The sequence below is a fragment of the Psittacula echo genome (genome assembly GCF_963264785.1).
Source record: "Psittacula echo genome assembly, chromosome: 10".
Taxonomy (NCBI): Eukaryota; Metazoa; Chordata; class Aves; order Psittaciformes; family Psittacidae; genus Psittacula; species Psittacula echo.
The window spans coordinates 5,209,021-5,230,940 of NC_137741.1; the positions used below are offsets into that span (position 1 = coordinate 5,209,021).

Consider the following 21,920-nt stretch of genomic DNA (forward strand, 5'->3'; position numbering starts at 1 on the left):
TTCAATACTTCATGGATTTACTCATGTGATATACATTTTATATTTATACATCTTTTTTTCTTCCTCCCAATACAGGATGAATGTGGCCAATTCCCTTACAATGCAAATACTCAAATACACTGGGTGTCCTTCCTGGATGGACGCCAACGAGTGCTACTTTTCACAGATGATGTTGCATTAGTTTCTAAAGCACGACAAGCAGAGGAGCTGGAGCAACCTGATCAAGAAATAAACTTGTCAATCCATAGTCTTGGACTTTCTCTTGTTAACAATGAAAATAAAAAAGAAATCTCCTATATAGGAATTACTAGGTACTGCACATGGATGCCTAACTATTCCTTTGAATAATGAAAATTTGACAGCATATTGTAATGTTAGCAGTACAGTTGAGTTGAAGGCGGTATCTTTCAAATGAAATTAATATAAATGAATCCTTTTAAAGTAAAATAAAGTTCTGCCTTTATTCCTGTTGTGCAGTTTGAATATACAGGATTTAACTGCCTTCTTTCTTAGAATCTATTAAAAAAATAGTAAACAATAGTTTTGCATAGGAAAGGTTTCACTACTTTTAAACTATTAAGCTTATTATTTGTCTTGCAGTTCTGGTGTTGTTTGGGAACAGAAACAGAAGCAAAAGTGGAAACCATTTAATCAAAAGCAAATAAATCTGTTGGAACAAGCCTATCAGAAGTATCTTTGTAAGACTGCTTCCCAAGCTCCAGGTTGGCATAAACTAGACAGCAATGTTGAGGTATGTTCTGAGGTTTCAGAGTTAGAATGATTGCAGAACACGTGTAATTGTTAAAACAGACTTCTGTGCTGCTAAGTAAGGATAGATGCTGCTTTACACAGAAATATGAAAAAGAGCAAGCTCTTTGGAATAGTTTCACATTGTACACAGGAGAATATTTTGGTATGGAGGCAATGCAGAGGCAGTATTGAGTTGTTTTGGAGACTTGTATTATGAAGAAAAAATCTCAAAGAATTTTGCTTTCGTGTGGTAGAAAAGATTGCTTGGTGTGTGCATGTTAGTAATGAACCTGTGTTCTCAGGGATGTAACTTAAATTCTTTGCAGAATCTTGGATTTAGCTTCTTAGTAAGCTGCAGTTCCCATGACTTGGTATGATGAAGGGGCTTATAGTGCTCGAAGACTATGGAAATTAATTCACTTAGCTGAGATTTTTCAGATATTAATTATACATACCTGTGTTCTATGCATAAATGTAACATGGTCAAATGGCTAAGTAAAATACAGGCATTTCACAGTACCGTAATCAACCTTGTTTTCAATATCATTCTTTCATTTGAAAAACATGGGTGCCCCCAGTTATATGAATACTGAAGTTTTGTACATTGCAGTAGTGCATTTGAACCATGTCGTATCAAAACTTTGTATATATAAGTCATTACATTTGACTTGGAATAAATGAGAGGTTTTTCCTTTTGCTTCTCATAGCTTAAATGTTTCAGGATCAGGGTAAAAGCATCAGTTGGGAAAGTACTCAGCTCCATGTAAATATCTAATTATTATGCCAGTGTAATATGTAGCTCATAAAGAAATAGTCACTAAGATGACACAGAGGTTCCTGCTTGGGGCATGTAAAGTTGTAATGTAATGTGCTTATCAGAGCAACTTGTGGGTTTTGCTCCTTTCCATGAAGATAATTGGATTGAGTAATTCAGTAGCCTTATGTTCATGAAATAAGGAAAGCCACAGGTTTTATTTGCTAGTCTGTTCACTAGTAACATAACATTTTATTGTTTCTTTTATTAAGCTGTGTTAGCTCTGCCTTCTTATATTTTAGGTGAATTTTAGTAAGGTTCCAATGGAAATGCGTCTCCCAGTCAGATGCATCATCCGACGCAACTTCTTGCCAGGAATTAAGGTTGAATTCAAGCAGTCGCCTCACCAAAGAAGCTTACGGGCGCAATTGTATTGGCTGCAGGTACCATCTTCCATCATGTTCTCTAAACTAAACACTTTAAGGCTTTTGACTTCTAGGAATAAGTATCTCTAAATTGTACATATGTGGTGCTCTGCTCACTGCATCAGAGTAGCAGAAGAGCTAGAAATTTATCAAGTACTTCAGAACTGCCATCCCAGGATTTTGTGAGTAGTATGGAAAAAAGAAATACACAAAACTGAGTAAATATAAAGCAGGGTGCTATGATGAAAGTTTGTTTCCAAAGAGAGTGTTTTAGTGTTTTAAACCAAACAAAAAGCTCAGTCTTGTGCATAGGTGTGTACCTTTATTCTAGAGAGTGTGTCTAGAGGTTCAGGAAAAAAAAAAAGCTACCTGTCTGATGGAAAATAAATAGAGATTTAAATACTCAAAAATGGCATGTAATAATATATCTACATGTAATATTACCAGTGACTTAATGTGCAACACTTGCAATGATTAGCATACTCCGGTCAGTACTAATGGTGTTGCTAAATTAACCAGTAAAGTGCTTGAGGAGGTACTAGTGAGAAGTTTTTGGTACCAGAAGAAAATGATGGTGAGAAGTCATCATCATTCTCAATATCAGCTCCATTTGCTGCGCTTCAGAGTCTCCTAAGGAAGGGCAGTCATTGAGCCTTTTCCTGATTTGCTGGTGGGGAAGAGCTTCCTCTTTCCTTCTATCTTTTGCACTTTAATTTTTGCCTTAAAGTGATTTTCACTCTTCTAGCTAATGTATGCCATCAGCTGCAGACCGTCTAAATGAATCTTTGTGAGTGCGAACTTGTGAAAGCATCCCTTGTGCAACACTTTGAACCATCTGACCTTTTATAATTGAATAGGTAACATTCCAAAATAATGAAAGTAGTCCTCTTCCTCTAAATAAGAACGAGGTGGCTCTTGAATACAATCTATATAGCCTCAAGCCTTCTAAGATGGAAATGGTCTTTGATTATGGTGTCATTAAAATATTACTATAATTATGTAATAATTTTTTAGGTTGATAACCAATTACCAGGTTCGATGTTTCCTGTTGTATTTCACCCTGTTGCCCCTCCCAAGTCAATTGCTTTGGATTCAGGTAAGAGAATGAGGTTTATTCAGCATTGAAAGTAGTAACATGGCAATATAATTTTTGTATATACTGAAGTTAATTTTTTTTCCATCTTTAGAACCAAAACCCTTCATTGACATCAGTGTCATCACTAGATTCAACGAATACAGCAAAGTACTGCAATTCAAGTGAGTTGAACAGTGTGTTGTGGTACAGTTTGAGAGACTTAATGCATTTTTGAAGTGAACCTTGTTTTAAAGTTCACATTCTTATATCCAAAAAATTCTTGTCTCTGGATTGAATTTTTAAACATCTCCAGTGAATAAAAACATCATTCTAAAAGAAACTTACTTGTAGAAAGTCAGGACTGACCACATGAAGGGAGCTGTTATGCAAATTACATAGTAATCAGGGCAATTTCCCTCTTGTGCTATGAGATGCATGTCTGCTGGTTTGCTATACCGTGCTTATTGGGTGCTCTAACAACAGACAGCTCATATAGTCTCTAGTGAAGCCCATTACATTAGTACAGTGTGTTCTATTGTGAAATGTGTGTTCTTTAGTTAATATAGTTGCATCTTGAGTTTTTGTACCAAACATGAATTAAAAACATTACGCTGACTGTTTCTAATGCAAGTATCTATATCCAACTGTTATGGATAGGAGATTTGAGGATGGTGAATTTTAATAAAAGAAATATTCTATAATATGATTTTTGGAGAGAGGCAGTTGGATAAGAAGTAATATGCTGTTTAGGTAATATTATTCATGGAGCATATGAAATCATAATGTATGAGCATAAGTATATGGTGATGGTTAGTATTTTTAGAATAATTTTGATAGTGTTAGGATATGAATAATCTGCAGTAATATATAGCTTTGTGAGGCTGGTAAGCCCTTCTAACTGTAAATAGTTGATATTGTAGATTGTATGTCTTAATATGCAACACTGCAAGAAAACTTGAGTTACGTAGGGTAAACATATGATATTTAAGTTAAACTTCTATGATTTTATACTGGTTTGGTTTTCCTTTTTTAGGTACTTCATGGTTCTCATCCAGGAAATGGCACTGAAAATTGATCAAGGATTTTTAGGAGCACTTGGTGAATTTTTCACCCCATCTACGGACCCAGAAGCTGAAAGACAACGGGTAACGTATGAGAGAAACTGATTCTTGCAGAACAGGGCCTTCATAGTAACAGTGTTGTAATTTTCTGAATATTTGGTTTAAATGAGTGAATGTAGCATTTGACAACAGTGACTGAAGGGACATGGTGAGGTAGCTGTCAGCGAAGCTTTGGCTATTTCTGTTAGATTGGTTGCGAACATTACCCAGTGGCAAGTTTGAGTAACTGTTCTACTTGGGTATGTGTAACTGTTTTCTGTTTTTTTAATGTTTCATTGATTGACACAGTTGTTTCAGCTGTGGCTACAATATGTTACAGGTGACATGAAATAACCTTAGGGTTTATAGAATGTACTTCTAAATGTCAGTCTGCAGTGTCTTTTGTCTTGAGAGAGCAGAAGGAGCAGATTTTCATGACTCTAAATTAGTTCTTATATAGGTGGATAGTGTTCAGAAAGAGCACATTTGTTTCTAGTGTGTGTAGGAGAGTCATTCATCCAAGTTTCTTTTTATTTGAAGTTCTGTCTTTGGATGTACAGTATAAAAATTCTAATATTGTAAGGAAATACAAAAATGCGAAGAACCTCAGGAAGTGAGTTATTTTATGAATATTTCTAAATTAATTTAGAAGAGAGACCTGGTGTGATTGAGCAGTTTAAGGGAATATCAAGTCATAAAGCATAAAATGGAAAGTCATTCAGAAATTGTTGTGTGTGGTTTCTGTGGAGCTTTGTTTTGTTGGGTTGTTAGTTGGTTGGTTTTCCCCCTGGATTAAAGAAATGTATTAGTACAGTTATAATCAAGTATACAGAAGTAATTAGTCTATTTCTGGTTTTGGAGATGTTGGCTATTTAACTAGTTAGGTAACTTTTTTATTACATTTGACTATGATTATTATTTCTGCTGTTTACTTATATTTGTATATTTTATATAAATTTACATAGAATCTTATTTATTATGTTACATATATTTTGATGAGATAAACTTCTGTTTTTTCTTCTTTTTAAATGAAAGTCTAAATTAATTCAGCAAGATGTGGATGCCCTTAACACTGAACTAATGGAGTCTTCCCTGACAGACCTGTCAATGCTCAGCTTCTTTGAGCATTTCCACATTTCTCCAGTTAAGGTATGTAATAGAGGTACTTTTGATTAATAAAATACTTTATAACAGTGATCTCTTAATTTCTAAAATATGTCCTCAGATCAGTCTTTGGATAATTGAGGTCTTCATGCTGGCAACATTTACATTCTCTTGAATTTAATACTTTGCTGGAAAACTTTTAGTTGCCCATGAACGCAGATGCACCCTTAACCACCACTAAGTGGGAAGAATCAATGGGTATAAAAATGAGGAAAGCTAGATAAAATGCTGACCTGAAGGTGATATGTGATAAATTGTAATAAAATACACTTTCCTGGGCTTGTCTTCATGTCTCTCTTGAACCAGTTAGATTTTTCAGAGCAAGAAAGGTCGATCATCAGTAACTATTCATTGTTCTGAATTGACATGGTGCTCCCCTATCAGCTTGAATAAGAATTTGAAGGAAAAAAAATCACTTACTTTTCTTTTCATTGAAGATATACAAGACAGGCATAGACCCCAATACAGATGATGAAATTCCAGCACTTTTTTCAACTTTTTAGTTATTTCACTTGATATCTGTTAGGATACCCTTGGATTTCCCTATTATTGCTTTTTTTCCTATAGGATTGTGCTTATAAACCTAGGAATGTGAAAATAGGGAAAACACTAGAGGAACAAGACACTATTGTGATACTTTAATATTATCTCTAGCTAGTCTGGTTGAAGTTGTTGAAGAAATGGTTATAATTTTAAGTCTCTCTTGTATCTTTATGTGGAATGTCTAGATGTTAAGCACAGGAAGGGGCTTGGGCTTCTTTTTTTCCTGGTTTTTTCACCTTACTTCAGTGACTCATCTTAATATTTTAAACCACTGGATAATGCCCTCTTCACCCCTAAGAAAAGTGAGTGTCTTATCCACAGTAAGCAATCTCATTTTACGGTGTTAAAGTTCAGGTATTTCCCCAAAAGCATGACTACTTGCAAAAATACACACAAGCTAGTTAATTAAATCAGATCTCAAAATTTAACTTTTATTAGAAATTAGGCTTCACCTATTTAACATGTCATTTCTCTCAGTGTTTACACAAAGTTTACAGATGCAAACATGAGAAAAGCTAGGGCAACCTGACACTTCTCTATGGCAATAGTAATGAGTACATATGTTATGGAAGTTATACCACTGTCAGTTCAAACATGTTTGTTGAAACCCTACCTTTCCTCAGAGTAAGTAAAACCACCTTATCACTGTTTTACCACTGCATATGCACCACACAGCCTGTCTGGCATGTATCTTTTTGTCTTCACTTGTCTTATTTTACTAATTCTGTCATGACAGCTGCATTTGAGTCTCTCTCTGGCTTCTGGAGGAGAAGATTCAGGTAAAGGGGAAGAGATGATAGCCATCCATTCTCTGAATTTGCTGTTGAAAAGTATTGGAGCTACTCTAACAGATGTGGATGATCTTATTTTCAAGTAAGCTAATGAAGTTTGTTTGGTTTTAAAAAAGCGACTATACATTTAATAAGTGGGTCAATGCTAAGCTGACTCTAGTATAAATGTATACAGCCATTGGGAAAAGGGAGGAGTGGAGGGAAGGTAGGGCTTGGGCTCATTTTTAAGAGAATAGGGCTTCAGGATTATCTGAAGGAAAAGAGAACTATTTAGAAGGAGGGAAGGTATCTATAACTAACATGTGATTACCTGTCTTTCAGACTTGCCTTCTTTGAAATTAAATATCAGTTCTACAAGAGAGACCAGCTGATGAAGAGAGTTGTTAGACATTATAGTGAGCAAGTAAGCTTATTTTATCAAGCCTTTGTGTAAAATTTTAGATGTCTTACAGAATGCAGGAAATAAGAAAGAAAAGATGAATACCTCTAAAATCTACTAATTTTGTATTTCATGGTGCTGAAGTAGGAATCTGGTGGCACATTATAAAAATGTAAATACAGAAGTGTCCTGACAATGTGTGTTAAGAATTCTAAGTGATTGCTTCTATTCTTTTTATGTATATATCTGTTCACCAAAGTATTCTAGTAGTTATCCACACATATATTGCATCTTTTGCCCAAGCCTGTCTTAATTCTAGTAGAAATACTTAGTTGAGTACTCTAACACCTTACTTGGGTAGTAAAGTAAAAAATTTACCATGGCTTCTAGCATGGAACTGTGTGTAACAATGAATAGTAACGCTGCTTTTGTTTTTCCCTTCTTTTTTTCTTTCTTTAGTTCCTGAAACAGATGTATGTTCTTGTACTTGGGTTAGATGTTCTTGGAAATCCATTCGGCTTAATCAGAGGCTTGTCTGAGGGAGTTGAAGCTTTCTTCTATGAGCCATTCCAGGTATAACTTCCTGATTCTTCAATGTGTATGAATAGTAGGCTGATTGAATTTACTGGTGGGGTGAATTTACTGGTGGAGTTGTGGTTTTGTTTCCACTGTACTCTATACCTTCAACAGCTAAGAAAACGGTAATTCTGTATGTTAACTTGAATAACGTATTCAAATGGTCTCATTTTCATCAATGTAAAGGAATTGCTAGTTTTTTCTTGAAACAGATTCATAAATGTATAGCTTTCTGCTATCACTAATAAACTAAATTTTTAGGGTGCTGTTCAAGGACCTGAAGAATTTGCTGAAGGCTTTGTAATTGGTGTTAGAAGTCTTCTTGGGCACACAGTGGGTATGTATCTCATTGTTACTGGTTTAATAAATTAGGCTAACTTATGGATTGCATTTTTTTTTTCCTATTTTGAAGGCAAAGTTATATTTTTAACATATCTACATGATATTTTTTGGTAAGTGTTTGTCAGTTACTGTTGCCAGTAGTCATGATACCTGTCATTCATACCTGTCTTACTTGAGACTGTCTAAATGTCTGTCTTGCAGACTGAGGAAGCAAACTGGGAGGCATTTGTAATATGCTGTGGATGAATAACGAAAATAATTCTAATGGTCCTAAAATATCTGGAGAAGCCCAGGAATTGTTCTTAAGAGCATCTACTGTTACAGTTGCCTTAGATTTTTATTTAGCTATGTGTTTATGGTAATGATGGAAAATATTATTCCATCCAGTATGCTGTACAACATATACTGAAGTGATTTAGTTACCTTTTGCTGCACTTATGGATTTCAGGCTAGATTCTGGAGTTTTCACAGGACAGCGTGTGGTAGTTACACAGTATAATTTGGATTATCTAAACTGAGTATGGAAGGAAATCACTGAGCTTTGTGGTCTCTTGTGTGTTGCTTGCTGTTAAATTGTGAAGAAAAAAAAAAAAAAGTGACTTCTGCTTTCTGACTTGTTCCATCAGGTGGTGCAGCAGGAGTGGTGTCTAGGATCACGGGTTCTGTTGGAAAAGGTTTGGCTGCTATTACTATGGATAAAGAGTTTCAGCAGAAGCGGAGAGAGGAAATGGGTCGGCAGCCGAAAGACTTTGGCGACAGCCTGGCAAAAGGAGGAAAAGGCTTATTACGGGTAGGAATTTGGAGTTGAGATAATGATGTGCCAACCCTTAACTCATGCTTGAATATTACAAGCAAGAAAATTTTCTTTATCAGTTCATGAACTAAATAAGGGAGACAAACAGGCAGTTGATTTGTAGGAGACTGAGAATAGTCTATCAGCTTCAGTGTTTAAGGTTGTGGTTTCGGCAAACCTGAGGGAATTGAAGCTAAGGTCTCAGAAAGGAAAAGTGTAGGAAGTATTACTAATTTTTCCAGTGACATAAAATAAACAAGTAGTTTCCATGTTCAATGAATTTTTTTCTAATTAAAGTAACTGGGCACTTATTTTACTTTGCAATCAGTTCTGTTATTAAAATTAATTGGAATTAGGAGCTCTGGGGATGTGCTGCACACTGGGAATGGCTTTCTCTATGCTAACGTCTTATAAAAACTGCTAGGTTTTCTTGACTTAAAAAAAGTAAACATAAAGCAAATGGAATGTGTATGAAAGTAAGTACTGCGTTTGGTTTGAGAGATTTTTCTGAAATAGAAGCTGTTCAACTCCTGTAATTTTTTTATATCTAAAATCAGGAGCCTGTTCAGGTTGCTGAAAGATCACATCTATTTGTAGTTAAAGTGTTAAGTAGGATCATGAATCATAGAATGGTTTGGGTTGGAAGGGACCTTAAAGCTCATCCAGTTCCAACCCCGTGCCACAGGCAGGAACACCTTCTACTAGTGCAGGTTGCTCCAAGCCCCTGTGCCCAACCTGGCCTTGAACACTGCCAGGGATGGGGCAGCCACAGCTTCTCTGGGCACCCTGTGCCAGCGCCTCAGCACCCTCACAGGGAAGAGCTACTTAGTATCTAATCATGTAAACCGTTACCGAGAGATCTATATTGCCTGAATGCCACCTAAGTCTTCTAATAAATTCTATTACTTTCCATATAAAATCAAAGCAGTCAACATATTTCTAAATAATCATAAGTAATAGACATTGTGGAGTTGTTTCTGATACTGTTTGCTGTAAATTTGGAAGTTACCTCAGTGGAGTTTTAGTTTCTGCCTTAGTGTCATTAAAATACTTGACCTTTAAAGTATTCCAGAAGTTATTTGATGTTAATTTATCTTGAATATGTGGTATCACTCGCTTATGACCGCAATTCTTGCAGCTTCCTGTTAGTTCTGAAAGTAAATAGTGACTTTCTTAATTATTGCAAGACTGATGGCTGTACAAAACATCTGTTGGTCTTTCTTGCTAGCATAAATGTTGATTCACCCATTTTAGGTTTTCTTCCTCCCTTCTTTCCCTCAGTTATGATTTTCTTAAAATGTTAAAGTAAAAAAGAACAAAACCCAAACCCCAGCCAACCAGAGTTTCTGATGTTGAACTTCATCATAAAGTTCTAAAATAAAGGATGAGAGACAACTGGTTGCCTAGTTGGATTTGCAACATTCTTGTTTCTATGTAGGAGCATAATTATCTCCCTCATTTTAGGGTGTTGTTGGAGGTGTGACTGGCATAATCACGAAACCTGTAGAAGGTAAGCACTAAGGCTGCACAGCAGTGCTTGAATGGTTTTCCAATACATTATGATTTACTTGGTAATTTTAAGAAATATTAAGCCAAGTGTGGATAAGGCATAGCAAGATCAGCTTTATATTTCTATTTCAAATGTGACCTTATGTGGTGCTTTACTCGAAACTATTCTTAGCTGTTATTGGCTTACCACCTTTTCAGCCTTGGTATGAATTAAGGAAAAGTGAATGTATGTTCATGATATATTTTGTTAGGCCTGCTGTAGTACCCAATTTACTGTTTGATGACAGAAAAAGCTACTAAAAAATAATAAATTAAAAAGCAACAACTGAGAAGGTTTCTGGAGACTTCAAAGGTTGGAGCAATCTATAAAAGCATATTGGATTTTATGTCTGAGATCAGTATATGTTTTTGTGAGAACAGTCACTTTATCAGTATGACAGATGATGAAGAAATCCAAGATAAAATGCCTCTTATTAAAACTCATGTCAAAGTGATTTTAATGTTAGAAGTTATTTGTAACTGTATTGTATTTTATCTTTTTTGGGAGATACTTTGAGGTGTAGTCCTTCTCTCACTGGTGGGTGGGCAGACATGCTTTCTAAACATTGTCTTGGCTTTTTCATAGTTACATATGTGCAGAAAGATGTAAGTTTGAGATAGAAATAGTTGACTTCCATTGCACCTGTGCATTCTTAGAGTCTTTAGATTATTTTGTTATTATTTTCCACCTATAAAAATTAGTATTTTGGCCTACAGTCCAGAGTGACAGTGGGCTTCCAGTGGGAAGGAGTTAACATCTTAGTTATGCTGGTTTCAGAGGCTGGTAAGGTCTTCAGTGAGTATCAGTGTGTTTGAGGAGACAAGGAAGCTATATGTGACTTCTCATGGAGAAGGGGGTTTTTTGTAAGTGGATTGTACATAATGAATTGCTGTGGGTTGTTTCCCATACAGACCAGTTCTAGTGCAGCCTGGAGCAGTAATGGTTTTATTCCATGTTTTATGTTTTAAAAACTATTTATGTTCTTTTTTTTTCTTTTTTTTTTTTTTAAAGGAGCTAAAAAAGAAGGTGCAGCTGGATTCTTTAAAGGCATTGGAAAGGGGCTTGTAGGGGTGGTAGCCCGCCCAACAGGAGGCATTGTAGATATGGCAAGCAGTACCTTCCAGGGAATTCAAAGGTAAAATATCAGGAGGAACTTCTGAAGTACTTAATCTCCATATACTGGGTACCAGGTGGTAAAGTGGTCCAGCAGTAACACACAACTGTTTGTAGTAAGTACAATATGCATTAGGATAGATGGGGTTGAGAGATGTGAAGTAGCCTCTAAAGAATGTATTTTATGATAATCTGGAAATTGCTGCTTCAAAATACATCTTGCAGTGTTGGAGAGCAGGTAATCAGTAACTACTCAATTTTCTCTTGTCATTCCCTTCCCTGATCAGAAAGTAACTAAAAGATCTTGTGTAAATTTTACTTTTGAGATTAGGTTTGTGTAATGCTGAATGCAGATAGCTAGATGGCACTTACACTTGCTCTGACAAAATCAACCACTGCAATTGTTCGCCGGTTTTTAATTTGGTTAGCAATGCGAATCATGGGCTTCTTGTGTTTTAAAGGGAAGTTAATATGTGTTAATTAACATGAGAACCCTTAGTAAATTATCCATGGTTGTGAGTAAACTTCTACAAATTATTATGTAGCTGTCTAGTTGACCAATGTTGCTTTGGATTTATTAGTAGCAGTGTGTTTTTACTATCTACACCTGTAGTGTACCTAGGAAGTGCAATAGGGTTATGTAGCAAGTGAAAGGGGGACTTTTTAAAGATGTATTGTTGAAACTCAGAATTATTGTCTATGGCAGGGTGGCAGAATCAACTGAAGAAGTATCCAACCTCCGTCCTCCACGTTTCATTCGTGAAGATGGCATCATCCGACCATATGATAGGGTGGAAGCTGAGGGTTATGATTTATTTGAGGTATGACTTGCATTGTAAATACAGTTAAAATTCTAACCAAAGGGTTCCATAAGGATTATGTTACAGAAAAATAAAGCTGTCAGGAACCTGTGACAGTCGTTACCTGTAGTGAAAATTTGCCCCTACAACACAACCTGCGGTTTTGCTGTTAAATGATCTTCTGCCCATTATGTTCTGTAATAGCATATCTCATTCTCTGGAAGGAGATAGTGCTATTAAGAGTTACTAAGATTATGATTTGAGTATGTGACAACAAAAACAGTTTGGTACTCAGTTCTAATGTTTTGCTTTATAACAAATCTGAGGTTGGTTTATAAACTAAACAACTTTTAAATGAGATATAAAGAGCTTAAATACAACTACTGAAATTTGGTTTGGTTGGTTTTGGTTTTGGCTTTTGGTTGTTTTTTTTGGTGGTATCAGCAGTTGAAAAAATACTTGAATTCTCAAAATACCACCTTTTGTGTTGCCTTATGTTGTTCTTAATAGCAACACGTCGTAGCTACATGCATTGTGTGGATGTTGCACTTGCTTTTACATCTGGATCTGGCTAACGTACAGAGGATGAATAATAGTTCTTTCCAAGTCTTAATGGTAATCTAATTAATTTATATTTCAGCTATCATGTTCTCAAAACTTACCTTAAAATGCTTGTTTTGTTGCTAAAAAGTGAAAGAACTGTCTACACCAACAATTTAAGACCAAAACATGCGTATTTGTGACTTCTTTCTAGATGTTCTTTTAATCCTTGTTTCCTATTATGTTTCTAATGTTACTCTTCTTTCTCTTTCTTTCCTGGCATACGCAGCAAGAACTGGAATAATGGAGTAAACTTTTTCCATATTTTTTCTGTATTTTTGTCACGGTCTTTTCTCTGCTTTAAATATTTAGATTAAGGGCATGATTGCATTTAACATGTCCTCATTACTTCATTCCTATCTTTTCTATGTAGCAGTTGAATAAAAGAGTTTCATGTTCTCCAGCCTAAGAAAAACAAATAAACTTGAACTAACCCTCTTCAGTTAAGACTAGATATTTATTTTCTAAGGACTTGTAGCTCCTTATGAATGGCAGCAGCAAAAGGCACTTGGGGAAAAAAACCAAACCATGGTAGGGTGGATGCTGTTCATTCATTTATTAGTGTTCTCCTAGAACTAGGTCTGTGGATGAAGGGAGAAAGCAACATTTTGATACTTGGGTAAAACTTCAAATAGTGATATTGAATGGCATTATCATCTGTGAAAATGTTTATAATTTCATGATATAGAAATACTGTTTCCATCTAAATGCTAAGAAAACTTGGATTTGTGTTTTCTGTAATATGCCATAGGCCTGCCATTTATACGTGTGATGATCCACTGTCAATTCAAGACTTCAAGCTACTATTACTACTTCATTATGAAATTTTGTCAATTTAAAGATACAGCCAGCTCAGTTGACTCTGGTTTCATTCACTGAATCTTCTGGGGCTTTCTTGTTCAACATACTGAAATGTAAATTTTCAGCTGTTAACATGAATTTACATATATATATAACAGATATATAAATATCTATTTCTAAATTAAGTGCTGACCTAAATATGATTTCCAATACCCCATCTTATAAATTAACAAGCTGTTCTCAGCAAATTGGTTGCCTGTGATACACGAAAAAGCAGTTGAGCAGAGACATCTCTCTGCTAATGCCTAATGTGAATACTCAGCTTCTTTAATTTAAAATTGTTTAAGAAAATAAATCATTTAGTGAATTTTGATTTCAGTTGACTAGATGAAATGAAGTCATTGTGGCATACTGAGCTGACCAAAGTTCTTCATGTGATGAGATACTTTTATTCTTTGCACTGTATTTTTTGCATCTGTCAAAAAGGAACAGTTATCACAAGTAACACTGAGAAATAGATATTACGTCATTCCTGCATGTTTAATACTTGTATTTTTCTTAGACCTGAATAGTGTAGATTGGAATTGTATACTAACCAATAATGCATCCTCTTTATATTTCACTACATACAGTTTCTTATATTCAAAAGTCAGTTAATTGAATACAGGTTTGTTTGGGTTTGTTTTTTTTTTTAAACCAACTAATTTTCATTATTATGCTAGAGGTTAGTGTTGGGAAGGTTTTGTTTTCTGACATAAATTACAAGCGAGAGAGGGACAGTGTCTTTACAGGAAATAGGATATTTAACAAGGAAGACAAGTCAGAATTCAGTTTTATATGTATTTACAAATTTATTCCCAAATAACTCAACTTACATGTACTAGTGGTGTTAACTTTTTGGATCCAGTTTTGACCAGTGTTAGGAGTAGCTTAACCTGTATCCCCACCATCTCATCTCTTTCTTAATAAACTTTGATGCATATGTCCCTTTAAAATATATGCTTACAAGGGTGAAACCTTGTAAGGTTTCCTTAAGAAATGGATGGCTCAATACTATCAGGTGGTTGAACAAAAAAAGTTTCACTTAAATACTCACTTGTATGTGCAATACAGACATTGGCAGACATTGCAGCTTGTCTTAGGAGGAGCATATGCACAAGTTTTCAAAAGCAAGTTACTTCTTTCCACTTAGGTGTTTTGTGTGCAGGATGAGGATAGTAGCCAGATGGAGTGGGTCAGTGCACTTGTGTAAGCTTGTTTATGCAACGCATTTTCCCAGAAGTGCTGGATCTAATATATATGGGCTTATACATAGGGGTCTGTTTAGTCAATTCAGCATCTGGAAAGTCAGGCCTTTCAGGCCCTGTCTCTACCTCGTGCAGTGAGGCTTAGTAGTACTGAATGTATTTTGTGATACATAAATGCACAGTACGTATAGCTGAAGAGATAAAGAACATACAGGGCACCTTGAGGAGAACAGTTTTGCAGGGAGTAAGTTCTCATGAGTCTTAATCTTTGTGTGAGAAGTGATGAGATTTGCTAGAACTGTAATGAATGCCTTTGGCTTTCTTAGTCTTTGCCTTTTAATACGCAGGTATTGATGCCTGCTCTGGTGAGGAGACTGTCTTCTAAGCCCAGCACTTAGAGTCTGACATGATGCAGTTCATACATTATTCAATGTCTATGGCATTGCTTTGCTTCATTTCCCAGTTAAAGCATGGAGCTTTATAAAGAATGCAGAACACTTCATGAATAATTGAACCTGGTGGGGAGACAGTGTGATGTGGCAGAAGAGAATACTATGCTAGAAACTGCAGATTCTGTTTCTGGTTGAGTAGCTTTCTGCTGTGTAAATTAGCACTGGTTCTTTCACTTCCACGTATAATAAGAGTGAGTTGAACTTCTCTCAAGTGCTCTAGTATTCACATAAAAATAAAAGCTTTTGATAAAGATGCTTGAATTTTAAGAGTGTGCAGATCATTGAGTAATTTGCATCAAGAGCAATCCCCTTTTTAGATAGTGTTACTGTGCTGATGTCTGTGAGGTGTATTGAGAATCGCGCTGAGAAATATTGCATCTCTTAGGCACAGAGCTCTGTAGAAACTCTTACTCCAGCAACGTATTGCATGTAAAGTCTAAAAATATGATCAGGATTGTTACAGAGTTATGAGAAACTGGCTTTCTAACCAAGCTTTGAGTTGAAATAGAGGATCGTGCTTATGAATAACTCTTGTTTTAATATGAGGCACATCTCATTACTGCATAGCCAACAAAAGGATTCAGAACATGGATTGCAGCCTTTGAATTCCTGTCTTACATGTTGGTGGGTTTTGTATTTCTTTAATTTGTACTTGATTTTAAACCAGCTAATGTTCAGGTATAAAGCATGAGTTCATACTTTGATTTTAGTCATATGCTGCCATCTTTCTTCTGATGTTTAGGAGAGAATTTAAGATAAGCAGTCTTTCTGGTGTCTGGGATTTTTTTCCCTTTCACATACATTTAACAGTTTCAGGAATTTTTAAGATGGTCAAAGTGATATTTTTTTACAGAAGATGTGGACCCTCTATTTTTGGTTGCTGTAAAATGCTGAATTAAGATGTTTTTCAATCACTGCATCACTAGGGAACAAACCCAGGAAAACACTATGCTGTTGATTAAAACTCGTGAATATGAATCCACTTTTGAGCTTAAAGGATTTTTGGGGTTGGTTGCAATGTATGTTGATGCTTTGAGACAATTGTTGAACTTTTAAATCTGTGAAAATAAAATGCAAACATAAATAGATGTTGGAGCCTCTTTTAGTTTTGTTGTAAGCTGAGTTGATGAAAGATATCGTAATTTTGATTCATTAAACTGTGTACAGTTCTTACGCTGTATATGGTAGGTTGATCATAGATAAATGTGGCCTCAAGTTGTGCTTCTGTTTTCATCTTGCCAGTTTTATTGATCTAGCTCTGAAATACAGAAGGAAATGCATCTTTACAAGGAATAACTAAAAAGATACTGAATTTTCAGCCCTTTCTCCTCAATTGGTTTTCACTCGTTTATCAGAAACAACTTGAGAAATTTATGGGTAGATGGTAGAGTATATGTTTGAGATGCATGGACCACAGGTTAAAGGTCAGTATCTCAGTTGATTGCTCTGTGATGCAAGCTGAAAGCTCTTTATTTTAGCAATAAATGGTAAGTTTTATTTTGCTCATGGTGGTCAAAGAATGTAACTAGGTTAGTGACCCTGACTCAGCTTTTCTGACTACTGTGCTGGAGCCCTGTGTTTGTTCAAAAGTTCTTGAGCATACATGGAATTCAGATGCTTTCACTGGCCAGATGAGGTGAAGTCCTGGTGTGCATATCTTCTTTCCAGCAGTCTCTATTCATAGTTTGTCACTTGAGTTGTCATTGTCTAACACAAATGTGCTGAGTAATTTGATCTGTACTTTCATATGCCTTCTTATTTTGGATGTTGAATAGACTTGTCCATACAGTGCTTCAGAAGCCTGATCTGGAGGTAAATTGAGTATTGGTAACTTGATAGATTATTTCTAAGGATCTGGGTCATGTGCTGCCTCCTTTTAAAGGTGCTGCTGCAGGATTTTCACTCTTGAAGCAAGTCTGCAGCATGGGGTGTAACAGAATGAATATTACTAAACAATTATTAGCACAGAAAGGAAATTAAAGCTGAAAAAATGGTCTGATCCTGCAGTGTCAATGTTCTACCTTTTGAGTGGGACAGATCAGACCTTTCAGTGACTCAGCTTCATGAGTGAGAACACTTTGAGAGACTGCATTCAAAGAAGCAGTTCAATGAGGTAACTTTTTAAAAAGGTTTTTGGATTGAAAACCCTGTTTTGAGTTTTCTTTTTGCAGGCTAAAAATTAATTTCTGTTTCTGTTTCAGAAATTGCACATCAGAAAGCTGGAAGAAGAGAGCTATCGATACCACTGTGCGCTTCCAAGAGGCAGAAGAGCAAGCCTTATTGTTACCAATAGGTATTAAATCTTGAAGGCTTTCTCTAAGGGCTTGTCTGCGTTTCAGCTTGGGGATTAGACATCTGCTAGGTTTAAACCGATTGCTTTTCTCTGCATATTTACTTTCCTCATCCATTTTCTTCTTGGTTTTTTTCTTTTCGAGGTTTATTTTGTTTCCTGTATGGAAAATGTAATATGGTCATGTTGTCAATACTAGATAGTAATTCAGGAAGACAGTTTACTCTGAGGTCAGTGACCCTTTATCATATCATGGATATCATTGTTTCTAACTTTTCAGGTTAGCTTGTAGGAAGTTTTTACAGTCAAACCAACATTTTTATAATGCATATTTACAATCTTATTAATTAAAGGATACTGTAAATGGAGACTGAACAGGTCTGAAGATTAATATTAAACTCGTCAAAACTGCCACCTATTTTTGTCTTAGTGTGCAGGCTGACATTGGAGCTTTGGAGTAATTGAAAGGCAGGGAGCTTGCAACTGTATGCAGTAGCAACTGATCTTCTGTCTGTCTAGTAGTAGTTGTGTCACTGTGGAGCTAGCATGTAGATGTTTGACTGCTTTCATCTGGTAGAGGCTGACTTTGAGGTACTTGTTTGAATTAACTGATGAACGTCTAGTATCCAATTTTAGCAAAATGTTTGGATTTGGAGGGCTGCGTGCATTTTGATTAAGTTGGCTGCACATACTATGCGATACCATAGATCATCTGTGAGTCTTAAGGACAAAGTTATTATCTCAGAACATATATTAAAGAAATACAGCTTTGCTGTGACTGAGTGGGTACTTTCAGTCCAGATAGAAAATACCTTCTCAAAGACATTTCTTCATTTTGTTTTATTTTTTCTGGCAAGTTCTAATCCCAGGGAGAAATTGAGTATTAACTGTTTTCTTCCAAACAGGAGACTGATACATGTAAAAGAAATGGAAATCTTAGGCCATTTAACAACAGAGTGGGATTACTTATTTGAACACTTCACTCGCTGTCCCTGTTACGAAGCAAATGTTTTAAAAATAACTGTTTTGGTAAGAAAAACATGTAAATATTTTTTATTTAACATTATTTAGAGGTTTATCGTGGATCCTCCAGATGGGATAGGGAGAGAATGGTAAGAATATAAACCTCACATATTGAGATAAGAACAGTTTAATAATTGAAATAAAATATAGTGATAACAGAAATAATACCAACAATACTACTGCTAATAATAGGGATCAACAATGAAAAGAGAAATTCAAATTCAGAAAACATAGGTGATGCACAATACAGCTGCTCACCACCTGCCAACCCATGCCCAGCCCTGCGCAGTGTTTGGTCCCTTCTGAGTGACTCCCCCCAGTTTATATACTGGGCATGACGTGCTGTGGTATGGAATACCCCTTTGGCTAGTGTGGGTCAGGTGTCCTGTCTCTGCCTGCTGCCAGCTTCACGTGCCCCTCCTCACTGGCAGAGCATGAGAGACTGGTAAGTCCTTGATCAGAGTAAGTGCTACTGAGGAACAGCTATAACATGGGTGTGTTATCAGCATTGTTCTCGGACTAAAGCCAAAACACAGTCTGCGCTAACTGCTAGGAAGAAAATTAACTCTATCCCAGCCAAAACCAGGACAAGGTCCAGACATGCTCTTAACTTATTTTATGGTTCTAACTGCTAACTATGGGACTGTAAGACAGGATTTACTAAGTTTTCTTGAAAGTGTATGTTGGGTTGGACAGAGGCCATATGGAAATGTAACCTGAAGTTGACATTCAAGCCATTTAAGTATCATATTCTGCATTCTTATTTTGTGAGTCACCTGAAGTACATTTTTGTTCCCCTCTGCAACAGGATCAAAAGATGTTCCAGAGGAAGGACGGTACAGGTCAGGAATGTGTAAAGACAGTTCAGCTTCAGGATGAAACTACAGCAAGGGTATCTTTATTTTTTTTATCTTCTTTCCTTTTGATACTGTTAACGGTTCTTGCAACTCAGCATGTGAAAGAGATGGTAACGTTCAGAGACCCGTTAGAGAATAGGCTTGCTCTCCCTGAGGACTGTTCACTGGGCTTTCATGTTGAAGAATGAGTTAACAAGGAAAATAATGAGATAAAATAGTCTAGAGCATTCCAGAGACTATATGCAATAATAATTTAAGGTTGAAATTGCAGTGTCTTAAGTTTTGTGTATTAAAACTTATTAAAGGAAAATAATTCAAATACCTGAAGTATTGACAGTATCACTGAAGCTTTTTCTGGGTTGAATATTATGCATGTGAATCAGAAGTTGTGTATCTAACTGAAACTAGCCAGTGAGTATGTAGGTTTAAATGTTTGTTAAATTAGCTTCTCTTAGTCATACCTTATGGAAGAAAACTGTGTGGCTTAATTTCCTTTCTGTCAATACATTGCTTTACAGAGGATTTGTTGTGCGATTCAGGAAGCCCAGGCAACAAGAAAGCAACAGAAGCTGGTGAAGCAGGCATCGTTGCGGTTGAAGAAACCACAAATGCTATCTTGATAATGACAGGATTTGTTGGGTTTGACCTTTGGTATGCAATTTTATCCCTAAAGTTAATTAGAAACAACATGGAAACATAGTGCAGAAAGTAAAGATAAAATATTTGAGGTCTTCCTTTGAAGGTAACAGCCATAAACACTTTATTTTAAGAAGCTATGCCTCTTTCTTAAACTATGGATTTCTTTATCCTAAAATACACATTTAAATTTAAAAATCACACTGAATTTTCTTTTCTGCCTTTTTTCATGTCAGGCATTCTTGCAAATGGATTCTAAAATAAAGTTTATAAATATATATTATTATTATTATTATTATTATTAATTTTATTATTTTTTTAATATATATATTATTTTTTATTATTATATATTATTATTAATTAATTAATTATTATAAAATAAGTTTATGGTTTACGGAGAGGTTGTAGTAATTGTGGTTCTAGTATTTAGCAAAATAAAATACTTAGGTTACTAATTGAAACTAATTAAAAATGCCTTTATTTTAGGCAGCTTTCTCTTAAAATTGAGACACACATGTACATAATTTAGCTACTATAATTTCTTCCCTGTCTGTTTAATATTGTAAAATATTGCACTTGAGCAACATAAGAATGAATATGTAGGAAGGAATAGGCTATTTGTTGTCAGGAAATGCTTGGAATTTAGAATGTTGTCACTTAGACTATAAATGAAAATCTGCACTTTAAAAATGGAAAATGTTATTCAGCTGTCACGTGCATCTGTATGGTTTTGGTTGTATCGCTGTAGCTTAAAGACTTCTTCAGGAGGAGCAGCACGCTGGTTTTAGACAGAATTGTGTATCGAAAGCTTAAATCAAAGTAATTAGCTTTCATTATTTCAGTGTATAGTTACTCCACTGGAAGATTGCCATCTCATTAAGCTCAAAGACACTTCTGGTATAATACTTTTGCTGCAGTTCTCTTCCTGAAGACTATTAGTATTCAGTTTAGCAAGATATTTAAGCACATTTAAAGTATGTGCCTAGTTCTTAATGGTAGGAATAATGCCATGAACTTCATTGAGAAAAGTTCCATTCTTAACAGTAGGCACATACATCAGTAACTGTCTGGCTCAAGGATTATATGAGCAAACACATTTGAGCGCAGTGATGAGTGAACTAAGAGCTCTTGCCGACAGTCTGTGGCTCTCGAGTAAGATATGAAGTGTCTTTAAAAATACTCATGAAAACTTGCTCTTTCCAATTTTACTTGGAAAGAATGGTTTCTGTTCTGGGGTTTTGGTTTTTTTTACTTAATTTTGTACTGGAGAAGAGCTATAGATACAAACTCAAAGATTAAAAGTGGCAATATTCTTGCATAGATCTATTCAGTAAGTGGAGCAATCATGAGAACCAGGCCTTGATTTTGAAACTCTCTTTATACTGAAGGGCTGGTGAATTCTATAAACGTACCCTTAACCTGTACCTATGATCTCATCAAAACTAGAAAGCCTAAGATGTTTCAGAGTAGGCTGCAGAACAGAGAATCTTCAGAGAGCATCTGTGATATGATTTTATTGCTGTTGTATGCAAATGGCTATTAATCTGGTTTGCTGTGGTGGAACAAATGAGGTGCAAGCTTTAACTCTGTGATATTATCTATTTTCCAGAAAGCTGTGCTCAATTATCTATTTTCTAGAAAGCTCTGCTCAAACATTAACTGAATTAGCTGTCTGGGATGTATGTATTTCAAGCCCATGTTTTTTTAAAAAAGACAATAAATTTTTATATGCAGTTATTTGTGCTATGATTTTAAATGTTGTTGCTTCTAAAATGCTTCATATGTTGTTGTTTGCCATGTGTCACTGGCACTGTGTGAAAAAAACTATTGGAGTATTGGAGTACTGCAGAAGATTGTTTC

The 21,920-nt window shown here is 35.6% G+C and overlaps 1 protein-coding gene across 1 annotated transcript in view; it reads left to right on the plus strand.

The window, feature by feature from the left end:
- VPS13C (vacuolar protein sorting 13 homolog C) overlaps positions 1 to 20,258 on the plus strand; it is a gene marked incomplete at its 5' end in the record, with an annotated part of 87,107 nt that extends 66,849 nt beyond the window's left edge. The window contains 19 exons of the mRNA XM_080626498.1: positions 76 to 311; positions 601 to 751; positions 1,807 to 1,947; positions 2,944 to 3,025; positions 3,117 to 3,186; positions 4,038 to 4,149; positions 5,140 to 5,253; positions 6,548 to 6,684; positions 6,924 to 7,005; positions 7,441 to 7,554; positions 7,819 to 7,894; positions 8,526 to 8,689; positions 10,157 to 10,202; positions 11,253 to 11,376; positions 12,061 to 12,175; positions 17,456 to 17,547; positions 18,450 to 18,573; positions 19,376 to 19,459; positions 19,943 to 20,258. Of these exons, the coding sequence (XP_080482624.1) occupies positions 76 to 311; positions 601 to 751; positions 1,807 to 1,947; positions 2,944 to 3,025; positions 3,117 to 3,186; positions 4,038 to 4,149; positions 5,140 to 5,253; positions 6,548 to 6,684; positions 6,924 to 7,005; positions 7,441 to 7,554; positions 7,819 to 7,894; positions 8,526 to 8,689; positions 10,157 to 10,202; positions 11,253 to 11,376; positions 12,061 to 12,175; positions 17,456 to 17,547; positions 18,450 to 18,573; positions 19,376 to 19,459; positions 19,943 to 20,044 (2,166 nt within the window). The 3' untranslated portion in view covers positions 20,045 to 20,258. The remainder of the gene's footprint in view (positions 1 to 75; positions 312 to 600; positions 752 to 1,806; positions 1,948 to 2,943; positions 3,026 to 3,116; positions 3,187 to 4,037; positions 4,150 to 5,139; positions 5,254 to 6,547; positions 6,685 to 6,923; positions 7,006 to 7,440; positions 7,555 to 7,818; positions 7,895 to 8,525; positions 8,690 to 10,156; positions 10,203 to 11,252; positions 11,377 to 12,060; positions 12,176 to 17,455; positions 17,548 to 18,449; positions 18,574 to 19,375; positions 19,460 to 19,942) is intronic.
- Positions 20,259 to 21,920: the final 1,662 nt, after the last annotated feature.